This window comes from Chiloscyllium plagiosum, chromosome 31 (assembly GCF_004010195.1).
Source record: "Chiloscyllium plagiosum isolate BGI_BamShark_2017 chromosome 31, ASM401019v2, whole genome shotgun sequence".
Classification (NCBI taxonomy): domain Eukaryota; kingdom Metazoa; phylum Chordata; class Chondrichthyes; order Orectolobiformes; family Hemiscylliidae; genus Chiloscyllium; species Chiloscyllium plagiosum.
In genome coordinates, this window is record NC_057740.1 from 44,629,863 (window position 1) to 44,652,490 (window position 22,628).

General features: G+C 44.0%; 1 protein-coding gene across 1 annotated transcript in view; it reads left to right on the plus strand.

Moving 5' to 3' along the window:
• Window positions 1–22,628, plus strand: part of LOC122565070 (gamma-interferon-inducible lysosomal thiol reductase-like) — a 60,446-nt gene that overhangs the window by 21,657 nt on the left and 16,161 nt on the right. The window contains exon 3 of the mRNA XM_043720700.1: window positions 4,135–4,209. Within this exon, the coding sequence (XP_043576635.1) occupies window positions 4,135–4,209 (75 nt within the window). The remainder of the gene's footprint in view (window positions 1–4,134; window positions 4,210–22,628) is intronic.

Here is a 22,628-nt window from a genome sequence, read left to right on the forward strand (position 1 = left end):
CCCGAGATAGAAATGGAAAGGTCTAGGAAGGGGAGGGAGGAGTCCGGGACTGTCCAGGTGAATTTGAGGTCGGGGTGGAAGGTGTTGGTGAAGTGGATGAACTGTTCAACCTCCTCGTGGGAGCACGAGGGAGCGCCGATACAGTCATCGATGTAGTGGAGGAAAAGGTGGGGGGTGGGGCCAGTGTAGTTCGGAAGATGGATTGTTCCACATATCCTACGAAGAGGCAGGCATATCTGGGGCCCATGCGGGTGCCCATGGCTACTCCTTTGGTTTGGAGGAAGTGGGAGGATTGGAAAGAGAAGTTGTTCAGGGTGAGGACCAGTTCAGTCAGTCGAAGGAGGATGTCAGTGGAAGGATACTGGTAGGTACGGTGGGAAAAGAACAGGCGGAGGGCTTTGAGTCCTTCGTGATGGGGGATGGAGGTGTACAGGGACTGGATGTCCATGGTGAAGATAAGGCGTTGGGGACCGGGGAAGCGAAAATCATGGAGGAGGTGGAGGGCGTGGGTGGTGTCCCGAATGTAGGTGGGGAGTTCTTGGACTAAGAGGGACAGGACCGTGTCGAGGTATACAGAGATGAGTTCAGTGGGGCAGGAGCAGGCTGAGACAATGGGTCGGCCGGGGCCGTCAGGTTTGTGGATTTTGGGCAAGAGGTAGAAACGGGCGGTGCGGGATTGTGGGACTATGAGGTTGGAGGCAGTGGATGGGAGATCCCCTGAGGTGATGAGGCTATGGATGGTCTGGGAGATGATGGTTTGGTGGTGGGAGGTGGGGTCATGGTCAAGGGGGCAGTAGGAGGAGGTGTCCACGAGCTGGCGTTTAGCCTCAGCGGTGTAAAGGTCGCTGCGCCAAACTGCTACCGTGCCTCCCTTGTCTGCTGGTTTGATAGTGAGGTTGGGGTTGGAACGGAGGGAGTGGAGGGCTGCACGTTCCAAGGGTGAGAGGTTGGAGTGGATGAGAGGGGTGGAGAGGTTGAGGCGGTTAATGTTGCGGCGGCAGTTTGCTATGAAGAGATCGAGGGCAGGTAAGAGGCCAGCACGGGGTGTCCAGGTGGATGGGGTGTGTTGGAGGCGAGGTCACCTTGCTACAGAAAGGATGTTATTAAACTGGAAAGCGTGCAGAAGAAATTTACAAGAATGTTGCCAGGACTCAAGGGCCTGAGTTATAGGGAGAGGTTGGACTAGCTAGGACATTTTTCTTTATAGAGCGTTGGAGGCTGAGGGGGGAATCTAACAGAAGTGTATAAAATCATGAGAGGCATGGATAGGATGAATGCATTCTGTCTTTTTCCCAGGGTTGTGGAATCGAGGACTAGAGGCCATCAGTTTAAAGTTAGAGGGAAAATAATAAAAGGGAACCTGAGGGGCAACCTTTTTGCACAGAGGGTGGTACGCATACGGAATGAGCTGTGAGTGGAAGTGTTTGAGGTGGTACATTAATAACATGTAAAAGACATTTGGACAAATACATGGATAGGAAAGGTTTCAAAGGATATTGGACAAGTACAAGGAAATGGGGTTAGCATAGATGGACATCTTGGGCTAAAGGTCCTGTCTCTGTGCTGTGGGACTCTATGGCTCTATGACTGTATAAGTCCATACCGATCCTCCAAAGACCATCCCATCCAGATGCCCCCCCCTACCCTATCCCCTAACCCTGCATTTCCCATGACTAATCTACCTACCCTGCACATCTCAGGAAGCTTTAGGCAATTTAGCGTTGCCAATTCATCTAACCTGCACATGTTTGGAATAGGGACACAGAGTATAAGAGCAGGAAGGTAATGCTAAGCTTGTACAAGGCACTGTCTGCTGGCTGCAAAACATAGATAGATTGCTAACTTGATCAAACTGCAAGAGATGCTGGGTACATTGGCCAAATAAAGCCCTGAAATCACAAAAAAATCACACACACTAAACACAGTGCAAACACAGCAGCTAGGTGCTAATGACATTAGCATAATGTAAAAGGCAACAGTTATCCTGGGAAGGCATATCCACTGAACAAAGAAGGGCCCAGAAAGCAAGGTACTGGGCCCTGCTACATAAAGAAACAAACAGTAGTAAGCTATCCAAATGACTGACAATGTTTCAAACTATTAAATGTGTCTCTCTGATTGGTTAGAACTTGAGAAGGTTCCAGAAAACCAACCAAAAAGGGTTCACCTGCAGACCGATCTCTTGGATCTTCTAGAAGCCTTCAAAGGCAATCAGCATGACAAGAGGCTGACCACCTAGAGAGGGAGAGGGAGAGGGAGAGGGGGAGAGAGAGTGAGAAAGAGAGAGAGAGAGAGAAAGAATGAAAGACACAGAGAGAGAGATGGATTCCATAAATCTAAAAGAGACTCAGGAATTATTATAAGCTTAAGGAGCCAAATAGGATTACAGCTAGTTTTGTTTTTATTAGTGATTATTACAACTTGTTTCTTAATAAAGTTAAGACTGTTTATATTGAAACCGGCTTGTGTTCGTACTGATTTGACAGTTCAGTATTGTCGGACATCTGGACAAATTCATTCAAAGCATCCTAGTTGGAGTTGTCTAAGTTGTTTTAAGGAGGCAATGGACAACACTTGCTTGACTTCAGCTGCCGTATTGTGTAGAATTGTGGGCACCACACATTATAGGAAAGATGTGAATGCATTGGAGAGAGTGCAGAAGCAATTTACAAGAATGGTTCCAGGAATAAGAAGCTCAGTTATGAGGATAGATTGAGAAGTTAGGACTGATTTCCTGCAGTGAGTGGGATTAGCATCTCAACTTGTGAGGGAGGGGACTGCAGAATACATCCATGTGAGGCCTTTTAAAGGGGATGCCTAAAGGCAGACACTGTACAGGTCACAGGCCTGCACCCTCTCTAACCTCTCTACTGTAAAGGATGTGTGATGTCCTGAGGAAGTGAGTAAGCAGCGCAGAGGCTATTCATGGTAGTTATGAGGGCAGTTGGGATGCAATGAGAGTGGTTGAGGCATGATGTTGCAAGCAAAAGTGAGGATGGCAGAACATTAGTCTTGGGGGGGAGGTAGGTGCAGGAATGAACGTGAGGTGGCAGATGGGAGGGGCGGCAAACACAGCTGCCAAGTGCAAATGACATTAGTATAATGTAAAAGGCAACAGTTCCCTTGCTGGAACAAAGAAAGTGATTGATCTTACTGAGGCATTGATAGGCATTCCTCCAGATGGAAGAGACTGTATTGGCATAGACAGTGAACTTGGACAAAGCTGGCAGAATCTGGTGGTCTGGCCTCCTCTACCACTCCTCCAGGGAGAGGATGTTCTCCTCTGGACCACCCAACCACCAGAAGCTCCAGGTGTCTGTTGAGAAATTGTGGCACCATCTTCCCCTTCGAAAAGTCAGTACTTGTCTGGGAGCACAGCAGCCTTTTAGAGATGGTGCTAATGGTGTCTGGCACCATTTTGTGGGTGGATATCCAGTGAATGGAAATTGATTTAGCTCAGTTGGCTGAATTGTTGGTTGATAGAGTAATGTGATGCCAACAGCGTGGGTTCAATTCCCATCACCGGTTTGAGGTTACCATGAAAGACCCTCCTTCTCAACCTCTTCCCCCACCTGAGGTCTGGTGGCCCTCAGGTTAAATCACCACCAGTCACTTCTCCCTCTAATGAGAGAGCAGCCCCTATGCTTTGGTAAGACTATTGAGACATAACAACAAAAAACATCCAGTGAATGGCTAGTTGTTCCAGAATTGTATGTGGTAAGGTGATGTAGAATTCATTGGCGAGAGATGCCATAGGGGCAAGGTAGATAGTTAATGATGTGAATTTGGTAAGATGTGGTGAGAAATCTTGGTTGGCCTCATGGAGCAAAACTCAACATAACTCAGCTTTGACCAAAAGATGTAAGATTTGGCCTCCACTCTTCAAAATTTTCATATTCAAACTCAGACCTTTGGAAAATGATGAGGCCTTTGGGAAAATAAAACCTCAATGAAATCCTTAACATAAGCAACACACAAACAATTCCATTGGAACATTTGATCATTATTGTAATTTCTCAAAGTTTATTTTTAAAATATATTTTAAAATGTACTGTTTAGGGAACAGGCAAGATAGCTGATGTTATTCTTTCCTACGAAATATCTCAAAAACATAGAAATACTTTCTTTTCACAGGAGATTCAAGATGGCCAGAATTGGCAGTTCCACTGTCAACATGGAGAGGGCGAGTGCCAAGGGAACACCATCCAGGTACAAATGATATTGCATTTTATCAAGCATTTCAATCACAATTATTAAATACAACTCTGCAGTCCCCAATTCTCAGGCATTAACTGGTCCACCAAGTCCCAGTGCAGTGGGCAAGAAGCAAATGTACCTTTCATCACAGGCATCACACTGGATGTTTGCATTGTTCTTTGTCCATTCAAGTCAAGAGCCCGTTGGGTTTGTATTTAGGCAGCAACCCATCACAGAAATCCAGGTGCTGGGGTTTTCTGTGGCCTTCAAGGTGAATGCAACTCATTTATTATTGGAGCTGATAATTTAGGAGTGAGCTGAAGCAAATAATGCATTGTCAACAAAAACAAAAATTGCTGGAAAAGCTCAGTAGGTCTGGCATCATCTGTGCAGAGAAATCAGTGTTAACATTTCAGATTTAGTGACGTTAGCTCAGAGTGGACCTGAAACGTTAACTCTGATTTCTTTCCACAGATGCTGCCAAATCTACTAAGATTTTCTGGCAATTTCTGTTTTATTTCTGATTTTCAGCATCTGCAGTTCTTCTGGTTTTTAATGCATTGACATTATGGGTTCAAACATTAGGGCAACACATATTGAATTAGTTCTTCAATTTCAGGTGTTGGGTGCAAGAATTACTGCCATGCTCCTCTTTTTTTAATTTCAAAAATATACTTTATTCATAAAATTATTTTTGATATCTATAAAAATGGTGATGCCATACATACAAATACATTCCATTTCTTTACATACAGAGATCGGATTTAATCATTTGTATGTACAAATCTGTAAATTGACTATCCAGATATTCCGCTGAGGCGTCAGCAGAGCCCAATTACTGAGTGGGCCCCTGTTCTTAGGCAGGCAGACCTTACATGGTGGTCTTTTCCCACCGTGCCTTGGCGGCAGCTGCCCCAAGCTTCAGTGCGTTCCTCAGCACGTAGTCCTGGACCTTGGAATGTGTCAGTCTGCAACACTCAGTCAACTCCTTCAGCTGGAAGATCAACAGGTTTTGGGCAGACCAAAGAGCATCTTTCACCGAGTTGATGATCCTCCAGGCACAGTTGATGTTCACCTCGGTGTGCGTCCCGGGGAACAGGCCGTAGAGCACGGAGTCCCGCGTCAAGGCGCTGCTCGGGACAAACCTCAACAAACACCACTGCATTCCTCTCCAGACTTTCTTTGCATAGGCACATTCCAGAAGGAGGTGTGTGACAGTCTCATCCCTTCCACGGCCACTTCGAGGGCAGCATGCAGTGGGGCAGAGAGTCCGGGCAGCATAAAGGATCTCGCCGGCAGAACCCTTCTCACCACCAGCCAAACCATGTCTTCGTGCTTGTTGGAAAGTTCTGGCGATGAGGCATTCTGCCAAATAACTTCGACAGTCTGCTCAGGGAACGGCTCAATAGGATCTGCCCTCTCCTTTTCCTGAAGGGTCTCAAGGATACTACGTGCTGACCACTTCCTGATGGACTTGTGGTCAAAGGTGTTTTTTTTTCATAAATTTCTCCATGAAGGACAGGTGATACGGAACGGTCCAACTACTTGCGCCCATCCTTCGCAACACCAGAGACAGGTTGAACCTCAGTACATGGTGACATTTGGTGTTTGCGTACCGGGGATCCACGCACAGCTTGATGCAGCCACACACAAAGGTGGCCATCAGGGTGAGGGTGGCATTGGGCATGCTTTTCCCTCCGTTGCCCAGATCTTCGGACCCGGTCCATCTTTGATCTCCACATGAAGTGGAAGATGGCCCGGGTGACTGTGGCGGCGCAGGTTCTGTGAATAGGCCAGACCTATGCCACATATAACAGCAATGACAGTACCTCACACCTGATGACCAGGTTTTTTTCTCACGATGGAGAGTGACCTTTGCTCCCATCTGCCTAGTTTCTGCCTTACTTTCCTGATCCACTCCTCCCAAGACTTGGCGCACACCCCAGCCCCACCGAACCAAATACCCAGCACCTTCAGGTGGTCAGTCCTGATGGTGAAGGGGATCGAGGATTGGTCGGCCCAGTTCCTGAAGAGCATGGCCTCGCTCTTGCCTCAGTTTCACAGAAAGCTTTCTATCCTTGATGGTTCTTCTGGTCTCTTTCTTCCCAGCAATCTCTCCCTCTTCTTTATGGCTCCACATTCAGGTCATAGGAAAATGAAGGGGAGGCAGTTGAGATTTGATAAAACAACACAAAGAGTGATGAAAGTTGTCTGAATAACATCACAAGAAGGTCATGAGTTGATTCGTTACGGAGCAGCTGCCGTTTGGAATTACGTTTCAACTCCAATGACTTTCAAAATGTAAGTTTCAAAACTAGCACAGGGTGAACAAATATATTGGCACTGCTGTGGAAGATAATTTGTGAACAAGGGCAAAGAATTTCTGCTGCATATTATTTTCCAGTTTTTAATTAATACTATAAGAGTAAGTTAATATAACTGTTATGACATGGAGACAGACAGCTGAATGAAATCAACCTTTCTACCTCTGCATTTTCAGCACAGTAAAATTAAACCCTTTAAAGGCCCTTAATATTTACTTTAATGGTTCCTACTTGCATACACCCCAAATTTTGCAAATGAATAAACCCTAATATCAGTTTTGTATCATAATTTATTAAATAGACAAAAAGCAGAGAAAAATTAAACAGCAAATTATTCTTATTACTGATTATGCTTTAAATTAGAAGTATTTGTCTTCAGCTCCTGTTCACATAAAAGACAGACATGCACAGTTCAATGATAAATAAAAGAAAATACCAAAACTGGTTGGATTACTTGAACAGTTTTACAATGTGTTGTATCATATACACAGATGTGGACTCTTTCATTGCTTTTCTGGAAATGCCAATCAGCCCTTTTCCCATGGTGGGGGACTCTAAAGCTAGAGGTCATAAGGGTTAAGGTAAGAGGGAAGAGATAGAAAAGGGACCAGATGGGCAAATGTTTCACATTGAAGGTGGTGAGTGTCTGGAATGGGCTTCCAGACGTATTGGTGAAGGCGAGTACAATTTCTTCATGTAAGAAATATTTAGATATATACATGGATGGGTAAGTATGGAGGGATAGAGACCAAATGCAGGCAAATGGGACTAGTTTAATTGTGAAAACTGGGTGGCATGGACAAGTTGGGCCAAAGCTGTAAACCTCTATGACTCCAAGATTGTACAAAAATAGGTTGGTCAAGTGGAATTCTCATCTTGCAGCACATGGGGAGCTGGAGATACTTTTCTTGACCTAAGTGAGCCCATATGCAGGAAATGACATCAGCTGCACAAACTTGACCTCCAGGTTTCGGAGCTTGAGCAAGGGGCTAGAGTCACTAAGGTATTTCTTCAAGGTGGGAACCTACATGAGGGGAAGTGATGGCTTAGCAGTGTTATCACTGCACTGTTACTCCAAAGACCTAGGTAATGTTCTGGGGACCTAGGTTCAAATCCTTCCATGGCAGATAGTGGAACTTGAATTCAAATTCAATAAACAACTGGAATTAAGAATCTAATAATCATCATGAATCCATTGTTGATCATTGATTGTTGGAAAAACCCAGCTAGTTTACTGATGACCTTTAGGGAAGGAAACTGCTATCCTTACTTGGTCCAGCTTACATGTGTCTCCACACTACATAGCAATGTGGTTGACTCTTCTGTTATGACATGGCAGTGAACCCTTCTGCTAATTAAACCAAACACATAGGATTCCTGAAGAAGGGCTTATGCCCGAAACGTCGATTCTCCTGTTCCCTGGATGCTGCCTGACCTGCTGCGCTTTTCCTGCAACACATTTTCAGCTCAAACCAAACACATAGAAAAGCTCACCTCACCTTGTAATCTGTTAAAGTATGAGTGACAGAGAACTACCAAAATTCTCCTCCATAAAGGAAAAAATAACAATTGAACATTGTTCAAATGTTCTAAAATGAACATTAATCAACAATTATTTATGCCTCTAAGCCTCCATTCTCTTAAAGCTTTGTTATCTACGTCCCTCTCTGTAACAACATACTGATCCAGTAAAGCTCCTATTAAACTTACAGCAACTCAAGCTTCAAAATCAGGCACTGTCGATCTTCCTCTGCTTGTAGATCTGCCTGGTTTGTCTTTGGTCTTCTGCTGCAAAATTTTTCACATGATACCTTTGATAGAGAGTTTTCAGGCAGTCTATCTGACAATGGCAGGTAATGCTCTTTTTCTGCCTAACTGTCCAAAATGCCAGCTTTTATACACCAAACATCAGATCGTTTCATTGGTCCAATGTTGTTAAAACAGTAAGATTTGAATTTGATTGGGTTTTAGTATCTAGGGGCATAATTTAAACTGATTGTCTAAATTCAAACTGCTTTGAAAACAGTTCATGTATCTAGGTTGCGGCCCAAATGTTACATTTTCAAATTGCCCAGTACATTTTGTGCCTGCTAGTTGGTCACATGACCAGTGCTTGCCAGCTTTTCAGCTTTCACTCTCTCTTAAAAGTACAGTACATGTCTTCAACTTCATAACACTTCCCTCTGAGCAATTAGAGATGGAGGTAATAAATGATGGCTGAGTCAGAAATGCCCCCAACCATGAATACATTTTTTAAAAATGATGTTCCTGAAGCTGTTAATATGACTCTAAGATGGTCTTTACCTCCCTGATGCTAAGTCAGGGATGTCACGGATGCAGGACATTCTTCTGGGGGAGAGATAGCAACCAGATGTCATGCTCCATACTGGTAAGAATGACAAAGATAGGAAGGTGAATTTGATTGATTCATTTATTTATTGTCACGTGTACCGAAGTATAGCAAAAAGCTTTGTTTATGAGCTTTACAGGCAGATCATAGTAAGCAAGGCTCTACAGATCAGAAAAACTTAGACAGAGGCATATAGGTTATATTCTCCTACATAAAGGAAAAAATAACAGGTCCACAGCGGATGCCATATCCCTGGCCCTGCATTCTTCCCTTGAACATCTGGACAACAAGGACACCTGCTCATTGAATACAGCTCAGCCTTCAACACCATTATCCCCACCAGGTGTGCACTAGGCAATGTTGGCAAGGTCAGCATTAGTTGAGGCTAGAGAGTCCATTCATCAGTCTAATAATAGCCTGGAAGACAATGTTCCTGCTGGTGCATGTGTTCAGTGTTCTATGTCTTCTGCCTGATGGAAGAGGTTGTAGGAGATCATACTGGGATGCAATGAGTCCTCTATGATGCTGGCAGCCTTTCCACAGCAATGAGCCATGTAAATGGAGCCCATGAGTGGAAGGTTGGCTTCCGCAATGATTCCTGAAGAAGGGCTTATGCCCGAAACGGCGATTCTCCTGTTCCCTGGATGCTGCCTGACCTGCAGCGCTTTTCCAGCAACACATTTTCAGCTCTGATCTCCAGCATCTGCAGACCTCACTTTTTCCGCAATGGTCTGGGCTGTGCACATAACCTGCTGTAGTTTCTTACAGTCCTGGGCAAAGTAGTTGTCATACCAAACTGCTATGCTTTCAGTGCTGCATCTATAGAAGTTGGAAAGGGTCTATATGCACATGCCAAATTTCCTAAGCCTCCTGAGGAAGAAAAGGTGTTGTTGTGCCTTCTTGACCATCGCATCTACATGGGAGGTCCAGGACAGATTGTTGTTTATCGTCAGTCTGAGGAACTTGGCACTCTCCTTCCTCTCAACCTCAGTTCTGTTGATATAGGTGGGGACATGTTCTCCTCCTTTATTTTTGAAGTCAATGATTAGTTCTTTAATTTTGCTGACATTGAGAGAGAGATTGTTTCATTGCACCATGTCACCAAACCTTCTATCTCCCTTCTGTATTTTGACTTGTTGTTGTTAGATAACCAGCCAACTATGGTGGTGTCATCAACGAACTTGTAGATGGTGATCATCTGGAATTTGGCAACACAATTGTGGGTGTACAGGGAGTACAGTAGGGAGCTGAGAACACAAGGGCTCCAGTGTTGAGTGTTATTGTGGAAGAAGTGCAATTACCTATCTTCATTGATTACAGTCTGTGGATTCGAAAGCAGAGGGCGGAGCCAAGACCAAGGTCACAGAGTTTTGCAATCAGTCTGGTGGGGATTATGGCGTTGAAGGCTGAGCTGTAGTCAATGAGCAGGTGTCCTTGTTGTCCAGATGTTCAAGGGAAGAATGCAGGGCCAGGGATATGGCATCCGCTGTGGACCTGTCGGGGATTGAGGCAGGCTGGGAGACTGGAGTTGATTGGGCCATGACCAGATTCTTGAAGCACTTCGTGATTATTGAGGTCAGAGTCACTGGATGGTATTCATTAGGGCACTTTGCATGTGCTTTATCTGGTACTGGGATGATGGTGTTCTTCTTGAAGCAGGTGGGGACTTTGGCTTGTAGAAGGGAGAGGTTGAAGATGTCGGAGAATACCTCTGCCAGTTGGTCCACACAGGATCTGAGTGCTCGACCAGGGACACCATCCAGGCCAATTGCTTTCCTTGGGTTGACTCCCACGAAGACCGATATGATGTCTGTAGCAGTGACAGAGGGAGCAGGTAGGTCTGGGGCTGTTGGGGTAGGCGTCACCGGGCCGCTGGCATTCTGCTCAAACCGAGCATAGAAAGCATTGAGCTGAAAATGTGTTGCTGGAAAAGCGCAGCAGGTCAGGCAGCATCCAAGGAACAGGAGAATCGACGTTTCGGGCACAAGCCCTTCTTCAGGAATCCTGAAGAAGGGCTTATGCCCGAAATGTCAATTCTCCTGTTCCTTGGATGCTGCCTGACCTGCTGCGCTTTTCCAGCAACACATTTTCAGCTCTGATCTCCAGCATCTGCAGCCCTCACTTTCTCCCCATAGAAAGCATTGAGCCAATCAGGGAGGGATGTGTCTTTGTCTGCTCTCTTGCCCTCTTTCATTTTGTATCCTATAATATTGTTTAGGCCTTGCCATAGGTGGTGGGAGCTGAAAATGTATTGCTGAAAAAGTGCAGCAGGTCAGGCAGCATCCAAGGAGCAGGAGAATCGACGTTTCGGGCATGAGCCATTCTTCAGGAATGAGGAGGGTGTGCCAAGCAGGCTAAGATAAAAGGTAGGGAGGAGAGACTTGGGGGAGGAGCATTGGAAATGCGATAGTTAGAAGGAGGTTAAGGTGAGGGTGATAAGGTGAAGGTGATAGGCCGGAGTGGGGGTGGGGGCAGAGAGGTCAGGACGAAGATTGCAGGTTAGGAAGGTGGTGCTGAGTTCGAGGGTTGGGACTGAGACAAGGTGGGGGGAGGGGAAATGAGGAAACTGGAGAAATTGAGTTCATCCCTTGTGGTTGGAGGGTTCCTAGGCGGAAGATGAGGTGCTCTTCCTCCAGTCCTCATAGGTGGTGGAAGTCTGTTTGGTTGGTATGGACCTCCAACTTGGTCCGGTACTACCCCTTGGCATTCCTGATGACTTTGCGGAGATCATATCTGAATTCCCTGTATTGGTCTGGGTCATCAGACTTGAATGCTGCCCATCTGGTCTTCAGTAGGAAGTGTATTTCCTGGTTCATCCAAGGTTTACTGTTGGGAAACACTCAGATTGGCATCTTTGGTACATGGTCATCCACCCATTTGCTAATGAAGTCTGTGATGGTGGTGACGTACTCATCTAGGTTTTCTGCTGAGTACTTGAACACAATCCAGTTCATTGGTTCCAAACAGAGATGGTCTTCCATAGCCTCAGACCAGCATTGCACTTCTTTTTGTGAACGGTCCTCCCATTCCAGCTTCTGTTTGTAAGCTGGGAGAAGGAACACAGTGTTGTGATCTTATTTTCTGAAGTGTGGGTAGGGGATGGAGCAGTAGGCCTCTTTGATAGTTGTGTAGAAGTGGCCCAGGATGTTTGGTTCTCTGGTTTGATTTAACAATTAGAATTTATGGAGTCAGTTGAAAACTTCCAGAATTTGGACGACAAGATAGACAAATGTGTGGTTGGGAAGATGATGCAGTGTAAGGATTTTAATTTTTGGAGCACTAGGACTGATGTTAGGCAGATGACGATTGTATAATCTGGACAAGCTGCAACTGAGCAGAGCCAATTCCTTGTGGATAGCTTGCTAATGCCATTGGGGAGAGTTTAAGCTAACTCAGCAGGGTTATAGGAATCAGGAGAGAAAATTAGAGAATAATAGCAGGGTCCACAAAGTGCTGGTAGAGACAAATAGAACTGGAATAGTGAGAAGCAAGTTAATATATTGAGTAATGGAGTCTAAATCAGGGGTACACTTCATGTATATGAATGCATGGGTACAATGGATAAAAGTGGGAAGTTACAGATACAGATTACTTAATGAGGTTATGATGTTGTGGCAATTTTGGCAACCTTGCTCAAGGAAGGGCAAGTCTAGATGTTAAGTATTCCTGGGGAAAAATGTTCAGAAAACAGGAAAAGAATAAAAAAGTGGGTGGGGTAGCATTTTGGTTCGGGTGAGTGTTGCAGTAATGGAGAAAGAGGATGTCTCAGAGTGTTCAAGGACAGAATTGATTTAGCTAAAACCAAAGAATTAGTCATTGCTTGATGTAATCTATAAACCACCAACTAGTGGAAAAGATGTAGAGAACCAACCTGCAAGGAATTAAAGAGAGGTATAAAGATCACAGCGTGGTTATAATGGGAAACTTTAATTATCCAAATATCGAATGGAATACTAGTAGAGTAATGTATAGTGAGTGATAAATATTCTTAGGTTATGTTCAAGAGGATTTTCTTGTTACGTCTCGTCCAACAAGAAAGGAGGCACCACTAGACCTAGGTCTTTGGAATTAAGTGGCAGTGTAGATCAAATGTCAGTGTAGGAGCATTTAGGAGGCAGTGATTGTTGCATCATAATAGTTAGGATGATGATGAGAAATGACAAAGAGCAATTGTCACAAAGCTAATGCCTGTTTCTCTAAAAGTTGTTCCTTGGCTCAAGGAGACTCTGTCCTTGATATTTTTCAGAGGGTCAATAAACCGGGCGGGGCTCCGATCAGTCTGATTTGGTACAGAGATGAAAAGGATTTTGAGAGGCCTTTTGTTTATATATAAACAGATGAGACTTCAGGCCAAAGTGGTCATGTTTTAGAAGTGACCTGTGTAATCAAAGGGGAATGGTCAGCTCTCTAGCTGAGCTGAGCAGTTTTAGTTCAGTCTTGAACTGGTTAGAAGTTCAACAGGGAGCTGTGTGGAAACTCTCTTTCTCTCTCTTTCTGCCCTTCAACTTCAACCTGTAAACATGTGTTCCATTTATACTGGTTTTTAAAGAAAGTTTGCTTATTGGGACTGTTGTGTATATTCGGAACAGCATAATTAATTCTGGTTCTTTGTGTTTCATTGTTTAATTTTGTGAATAAATTTTTGTCTGTTTTCAAATCTAGTAGTCAACCTAGCTGTCTTACTCTGGGTACTTTTCACTGTACACTTACTGAAACAAATTGCAATGTTATGGTCTGGGGCTGCCTGCTTAAGAATGTTTTCAGTGGTCTGGCCTAGTCCACAACATAATCCATAGTAAGAAAAATCAACTGGCAGAGAACTGACCCCAATTGTGCAAGAACAGAACTGGGCCAGAGAAATTGGGACCAACGTTTGGCAGGAAAATTAGTTCAAAGAGCAAATGGTTCACGTAAAGTCGAGACATATTCCCCCAGACATAAAGTACAACAAAGAAATCCAGACCTTCCTGGATTATAACAAATATAGAAATTAAGACAAAGGAAAAAAAAGTGTGCTTATGATAGGTGTCATAACCACTAGTTAGAGTACAGAGGGTTCAAAAGAAAGGTTAAAAAACCAAATTAGAGAAGCAAAGATAGATTCTGAAAAACAGTCCAATAGATAACTTTGAAATCCCTAAAGTCTTCACCAAGCTCATCGATGATAAAAGAGTGGCAAATTAAGGATTACAAATGGAGGCAAGAGACTTGGCTGAGGTTTTAAATGAAAGTTTTGCCTCTGTCTTTATCAACATGGCAAATGTTCCCCAGGCAATGGTGACAGAGGAGGGAACTTGGTCACTGGAGGTGTTTAAAATTGATAAGGAGGTGGTATTGGATAAGATATTATAACTTAAAGTTGATAAGTGGTTGGGACCAGATGAGATGCATCCAAAGGAATTGAAAGAAATGAGAGTGGAAATTGCAGAGGCATTGCATTAATCTTTCAATTGTCCCTGGGTTTAGAAATAGTGTTGGAGGATTGAAAAATTACAAAGATCATACCTTTGCCCACAAAATGGGTAAATATTGGCCTGTAATTACTAGGCCAGTCAGTTTAACTTCAGTGATAGGGAAACTTTGAGAAGCTACTATTCAGGATATAAGACCATAAGACATAGGAGCAGAAATTAGGCCATTTGGCCCATTGAGCCTGCTCTACCATTCAATCAAGGCTAACAGGATTTTCAACCCTATTTTCCCGCTTTCTCCCTGTAACCCTTGATTCCCTTGGCAATCTAGAGTTTATCTATCTTTGTTTTAAGTATACTCAACGGCCTGGCCTTCACAGCCTTCTGTGGCAATGAATTGCACAGATTCATCACTCACTCTCTAGACAAAGAATTTCTCCTTATCTCTGTTCTGAAAGGACTTGCCCTTACTCTGAGGCTGTACCCTCGGGTCCTTATCTCTCCAGCCAATGGAAACATCTTCCCAACTTCCACTCACTCCAGGGTTTTCAGTCTTCTGAAAGTTTCAATCAGACCCCCCCCATCCTTCTAAGCTCCATCAAATATAGTCCCAGAGTCCTCAAATGTTCTTCGTATGTTAAGCCTTTCATTCCTGGGATCATTTTCATGAACCTCCTCTGGACCCGCTTCAGGGCCAGTACATTTTTCCTGAAGTATGGGGCCCAAAATTACTCACAATACTCAGAGATGTCTTGATATGAGTCTACAGGATTCTTAAGGGGAAGGTGAGCAGTCAGAAGTCATGGTACACATTGATACCAATGACATAGTGAAGAAAAGAGATGAGGATATTAAAAGTGAATATAGGGAGTTAGGTTGGTAGCTAAAAGGCAGGATGAGCAGTGTAGTAATCTCAGGATTGGCTAGTGAGGCGAGGAATAGAGAACGAGTGCAGATGAACACATGGCTGCAGGACTGGTGTAGGAGGAAGGACTTCAGATGTGTGAATCAATGGGATACCTCTGGGGAAGGTGGGACCTGTACAAAGAGGATGGGTTGCATCTGAACTGGGGGATACCAATATCCTGGGAAGGAGGTTTTTGAGAGCTCTTTGGGAGGGTTTAAATTAGTTTGGCAGGGGGATGGGAACCAGAGCTATGGATCAGAGGATTAGGTGGCTGGTGAACAGCAGATACAGTGTGCAGAGAGTCTATGAGGAAGGATAGATAGTTTACAGGTCAAAGTTGCAGTCAGGGTGATGGGTTGAAGTGTGTCTATTTTAACTCAAGAAGTGTCAGGAATAAGGGTGATGAACTTAGAGCATGGATCAGTATCTGGAGCTATGATGTTATAGCCATTACAGGGATGTCACAGGGGCAGGAATGGTTGTTGGATGTTCCAGGGTTTAGATATTTCAAAGGTTATAGGGAGGGAGGTAAAAGAGGTGGATAGTGGCATCGCTAATCAGGGATAGTATCACAGCTGCAGAAAGGGAGGTCATCGAGGAGGGTTTGTCTACTGAGTCAGTATGGGTGGAAGTCAGAAAAAGGAAAGGAGTAGTCACTTTAGTGGGAGTTTTCTATAGACCCCCCAATAGCAACAGAGACACAGAGTAGCAGATTGTGAGGCAGATTTTGGAAAGATGCAGACGTAATAGTTGTAGTCATGGGGTGACTTCAACTTCTCTAACATTGTTTGGAACGTCCTTAGTGTAAACAGTTTGGATGGAGCAGTTTTTGTCAGGTGTGTCCAGGAAGGGTTCCTGACTCAATATGTAGATAGGCCAGCTAGAGGGGAGACCATATTGGATTTGGTGCTTGGCAACGAACCAGGCCAGGTGTCAGATCTCTCAGAGAGAATTTCAGTGACAGTGATCACAACTCCCTGACCTTTACTATAGTCATAGAGAGGGATAGGAGCCGATGGTATGGGAAGGTATTTAATTGGGGCAGGGGAATTACAATGCTATGAGGCAGGAACTGTGGAGCGTAAATTAGGAACAGATATTCTCAGGGAAATCATGACAGAAATGTAGAGGTTGTTTAGGGAGCACTTGCTGACAGTGCTGGATAGGTTTGTCCCACTGAGGCAAGGTTGGGATGTTGGGGTGAAGGAACCTTGGATGTCAAGAGATGTGGAACACCTAGTGAAGAGGAAGAAGGAAGCTTCCTTAAGGTTGAGGAAGCAAGGATCAGACAGAGCTCTAAATGGTTACAAGGTAGCCAGGAAGGAACTAAAGAATTAACTTCTGAGAGCTAGAAGGAGGCATGAAAAATCCTTGGTAAAAACAATGACTGCAGATGCTGGAAACCAGATTCTGGATCAATGGTGCTGGAAGAGCACAGCAGTTCAGGCAGTTCATTCCTGATGAAGGGCTTTTGCCCGAAATGTTGATTTTGCTGAAGCTCCTCGGATGCTGCCTGAACTGCTGTGCTCTTCCAGCACCATTGATCCAGAATCCATGAAAAATCCTTGGCAGGTAGGATTAAGGAAAACCTCAAGGTGTTCTACACTTATGTGAAAAACAAGACGATGGTCAGAGTGAAGGTAGGACCAATCAGGGATAGTGGAGGGGACTTGTGCCTGAAGTTGGAGGAGGTAGGGGAGGTCCTTAATGAATACATTGCTTTAGTATTCATGAGTGAGAGGGACCTTATCATTTGTGGGGACAGCATGAAACAGGCTGATATGCTCAATCAGGTTGATGTTATGAAGGAGGATGTGTTGGAAATTTTGAGAAACATGAGGATAGATAAGTCCCCTGGGCCAGACAAGATATACCCAAAGTTACCAACGGAAGTGTGGGAAGAGATTGCTGCACCTTTGGCAATGATCAATGTGTCCTCACTGTCCACTGGAGTGGTGCCAGATGATTGGAGGATGGTGAACATTATTCCCTTTTTCAAGAAAGGGAATAGGAATAACCCTGGGAATTATAGACCAGTCAGTCTTATGTCGGTAGTGGGCAAATTATTGGAGAGGATTCTGAGAGACAATATTTATGACTATTTGGAAAGCATAGCTTGACTAGATATAGTCACCACAGCTTTGTGAGGGGCAGGTCATGCCTCACAAACCTTACTGAATTCTTTGAGGATGTGACAAAACACATTAATGAAAGTAGTGCAATGAATGTAGTGTACATGGATTTTAACAAGGCATTTGATAAGGTTCTCCATGGTTGAATCATTCAGAAAGTAAGGACGCAAGGGCTACAGGGAGATTTGGCTGTCTGGATACAGAATTGGCTGGCCCATAAAAGACAAAGGGTAGTAATAGATGGAAAGTATTCAGCCTGGAGCTCGATTACCAGTGGTATTCCACAGGGATCTGTTCTGGAACCTCTGCTGTTTGTGATTTTTATAAATGACTTGGATGAAAAAGTGGAAGGGTTAGTAAGTTTTCTGATGACACGAAGGTTGGTGAAGTGGTGGATGGTGTTGAAAGCTGTTGTAGGTGGCAATGGGGCATTGACAGAATGCAGAGCTGGGCTGAGAAGTGGCAAATAGAGTTCAATCTGGAAAAGTGTGAAGTTATTCATACTGGGAGGTCAAATTTGAATGCAGATTACAGGGTTAAAGGCAGAATTCTTAGCACTGTGGAGAAACAGAGGAATATTGGGGTCCGCGCCCATAGATCCTTCAATGTTGCCACCCAAGTTGAGAGGGTTGTTAAGAAGGCATGTGGTGTGTTGACTTTTATTAGCAGGGGGATTTTAAGAGCCATGAGGTTATGCTGCAGTTCTATAAAACCCAGGTTAGACCACTCTTAGAATATTGTGTTCAGTTCTAGTTGCCTCATTATAGGAAGGATATAGTTGCTTTAGAGACGGTGCAGAGGAGATTTACCAGGACACTGCCTGGTTTGGAGGGCTTGTCTTTTGAAGAGAGGTTGAGTGAGCTAGGGCTTTTCACACTGGACAGAAGAAGGAACAGAGGTGATCTGATAGGGGTGTACAAAGTAATGAGAGGCATTGGTAGAGTAGATAGCCAGAGACGTTTTCCCAGTGCAGAAATGTCAAGGGAGCATAATTTTAAGGTGATTGGAGGAAGGTTTAGGGGAGATGTCAGAGGTGGTGGATGTGTGGAATGGACTGCCAGCAGTTGTAGTAGAGTCAGATACATTAGGGACATTTAAGCGTATCTTAGGTAAGCACATGGATGATAGTAAAATTTAGGGTATGTAAGTTAGTTTAACCTTAGAGTAGGATAAAAAGTCGGCATAACATCAAGGGCCGAAGTTCCTGTATTGTGTTGTACTGTTCTACATTCTATGTTTTAATACTCTAAATGTGGTCTGACCAGAGCCTTATAAAACCTCAGAAGTCCATCCCTGCTTTTATATTCTAGTCCTCTCGAAATGAATGACAACATTGTATTTCCCTTCCTAACTACTGACTCAACTTGTAAGTTTACCTTGAGAGAATTCTGGACTAGGACTCCCAAGTCCCTTTTCACTTCAGATTTCTGAATTTTATAATTAATAGTCACATTGGAAATGATGGATTAATTAAAAGGAACCAGCAAGGATAGGGTTAGAACATAGAACATAGAAGAATACAGCGCAGTACAGGCCCTTCGGCCCTCGATGTTGCGCCGATCCAAGCCCACCTAACCTATACTAGCCCACTATCCTCCATATGCCTATCCAATGCCCGCTTAAATGCCCATAATGAGGGAGAGTCCACCACTGCTACTGGCAGGGCATTCCATGAACTCACGACTCGCTGAGTAAAGAACCTACCCCTAACATCTGTCCTATACCTACCCCCCCTTAATTTAAAGCTATGCCCCCTTGTAATAGCTGACTCCATACGTGGAAAAAGAATCTCACTGTCGACCCTATCTAAACCCCTAATCATCTTGTACACCTCTATCAAGTCACCCCTAAACCTTCTTTTCTCCAATGAAAACAACCCCAAGTGCCTCAGCCTTTCCTCATACGATCTTTCTACCATACCAGGCAACATCCTGGTAAACCTCCTCTGCACCCGTTCCAGTGCCTCCACATCCTTCCTATAGTATGGCGACCAAAACTGCACACAATACTCCAGATGCGGCCGCACCAGAGTCTTATACAACTGCAACATGACCTCAGTACTCCGGAACTCAATTCCTCTACCAATAAAAGCCAGTACGCCATATGCCTTCTTCACCGCATTATTTACCTGGGTGGCGACTTTCAAAGATCTGTGTACATGGACACCAAGATCCCTCTGCTCACCCACACCACCCAGTATAACCAGGTTGCTAGGTTGCAATTTATCTAACTAATTTACAGTTTTTTTTTGAAGAGCTGCTGGAGAGGGTTGATGAGGGCAAAGTTGTTGAAGTGTGTGCATGGATTTCCAAAAGATGTCTCATACTGTACCATGCAATTAATGTTTGAGGAAAGTGGCAGATCATAGAAGGAAAGTGAGGAAAGCTTGTAACAGAGTTCCCATGGAATGGGTTTTGGGAACTTTGCTTTTTCTGATGTACATACATTATCCATAATGAAAGGGACCATTTCAAAGCTTGTGGACGACACAAAATGTGGGAGGGTTGTAAGTGTGGGGAAGATGGTGTAAAACTTCAATCAGTCATTGACAGTTTGGTGGAGTGGGTGGATTCGTGACAAATGAAGTTCAATGCAGAAAAGTATGAAATGATACATTATGTACAAGGAACATGGACAAACAGTATAAACTACATGGTATTCTAAAAGGTGTCAGGAGCAGAGAGACCAGATTGTATATGTGTATTAGTCATTGATGATGGCAGAATAGGTTGAGAGAGCTGTTAATAAAGCATATAATATTTTAGCATTCATGATGTGGGGCATAAGGTACAAGAGCAGCTTCTGCTGAGTCTGCGATAGGACATTGATAAGATCTCGGCTGGAATATTCTATACAGTTCAGAGCGGCACCAATGTGAATGCTTAGGAGACAGTACAGAAGAGGTTTAGGTAATGGTTTATGGATGGAAAACTACAGTTGTGATCGTAGATTGGAGAAGTTGGAACTCTTATCCTTGAAAAGGAGAAGGTTGAGGGGAAATTTCAAAGACTTTTTCAAAATCATAAGGATTTTGGACAGAGTAGATATGGAGAAACTGTTCCCACTCATAAAAGGATCCAGAAACAGAAGGTACAGTTTTAAAATGTTTTGCAAAGTAAGCAAATGTGAACATAGAACATTGAACAGTACAGCGCAGTACAGGCCCTAAATGTTGTGCTGAACTGTGAGCCAACCTAACCTACACTATTCCATTTTCATCCATATATTTGTCCAATGACCCATTTAAATGCCCTTAATGTTCGTGAGTCTACTACTGTTGCAGGCATACCATTCCACATTCCTACTACTCTCTGAGTAAAGAAACTACCTCTGAAATCTGTCCTATATCTATCACCCCTCAATTTAAAACTATGTCCCCTCGTGCTAGCCATTACCATCTGAGGAAAAAGGCTCTCAATGTCCAACCTATCTAACTCTCTGAATATCTTATATGTCTCAATTAAGTCACCTTTCAACCTCCTTCTCTCTAATGAAAACAGCCTCATGTCCCTCAGCCTTTCCTCGTAAGAACTTCCATCCATACCAGGCAACATCTGAGTAAATCTCCTCTGAACCCTTTCCAGAGCTTCCACATCCTTCCTATAATGCGGTGACCAGAACTATATGCAATACTCCAAGTATGGCTGCACCAGAGCTTTGTACAGCTGCAGCATGACCTCATGGCTCTGAAACTGAATTCCTCTACTAATAAAAGCTAACTCACTGTATGCTTTCTTAACAACCCGATCAACCGGGGTGGCAACTTTCAGGGATCTATGTGCATGAACACCGAGATCTCTCTGTTCATCTACAGTACCAGGAATCGTACTATTAGCCCAGAACCCTGCATTCCTGTTACTCCTTCCAAAGCGAACCATCTCGCACTTTCCCAAATTAAACTCCATTTGTCACCTCTCAGCCCAGCTCTGCAGCTTATCTATGTCCCTCTGTAACCTACAGCATCCTTCGGCGCTATCCACAACTCTACAGATCTTCGTATCATCTGCAAATTTACTAACCCATCCTTCCAAGCCTTCAGCCAGGCCATTTATAAAAAAATGGCAAACAGCAATAGCCCCAAAACAGATCCTTGTGGTACACCACTATTAACTGAACTCCAGGATGAACATTTCCTATCAACCACCATCCTCTGTCATCTTTGAGCTAGCCAATTTCTGATCTAAGCTGCTAAATTACCCTCCATATTTTGTGCAATAGCCTACTGTGGGGAACCTTACCAAACACCTTACTAAAATCCATAGACACTATGACAACCACTTTACCCTCATCCCACTTGTTCGGTCACTTTCTCAAAGAACTCAATAAAGTTTGTAAGGCATGACCGTGTTGGCTATGCCTAATCATCTTATTCCTTTCTGGATGCGTATAAATCCTATCTCTTATAAACTTTTACAACACTTTACCCACAACTGAAGTAAGGCTCACTGGTCTATAATTACCAAAGTTGTCTCTACTCTCCTTCTTGAACAATGGGACAACATTTGCTATCCTCCAGTCTTCCGGCACTATTCCTGTCGATAATGACGATGTAAAGATCAAAATCAAAGGCCCTGCAATCTCCTCCCTGGCTTCCCAGAGAATCCTAGGATAAATCCCATCCAGTCCAATGGACTTATCTATATTCACACTTTCCAGAATTGCTAACACCTCCTCCTAGTGAACCACAATCCTGTCTAGTCTAGTAGTCTGTATGTCAGTATTCATCGACAGCATTGTCTTTTTCCAGTGTGAATACTGCTGAAAAATATTCATTTAGGGCTTCCACTATCTCCTGGGACTCCACAGACAACTTCCCACTACTATTCTTGATTACCCCTAGTCTTATTCTAGTCATTCTTTTATTCCTATTATACCGAAAGAAAGCTTTCCTTGATCCCATCTGCCAAAGACTTCTCATGTCCCCTCCTGGCTCTTCTTAGCTCTCTCTTTCGGTCTTTCCTGGCTAACTTCTAACTCTGAAGTGCCCTAACTGAGCCTTCATGTCTCATCCATTTGGATACAGAACTGGCTCAAAGGTAGAAGACAGAGGGTGGTGATTAGATTAGATTAGATTACTTACAGTGTGGAAACAGGCCCTTTGGCCCAACAAGTCCACACTGCCCCGCCGAAGCACAACCCACCCATACACCTACATTTACCCCTTACCCAACTCTACGGGCAATTTAGCATGGCCAATTCACCTGACCTGCACATCTTTGGACTGTGGGAGGAAACCGGAGCACCAGGAGGAAACCCACGCAGACACGAGGAGAACGTGCAAACTCCACACAGTCAGTTGCCTGAGGC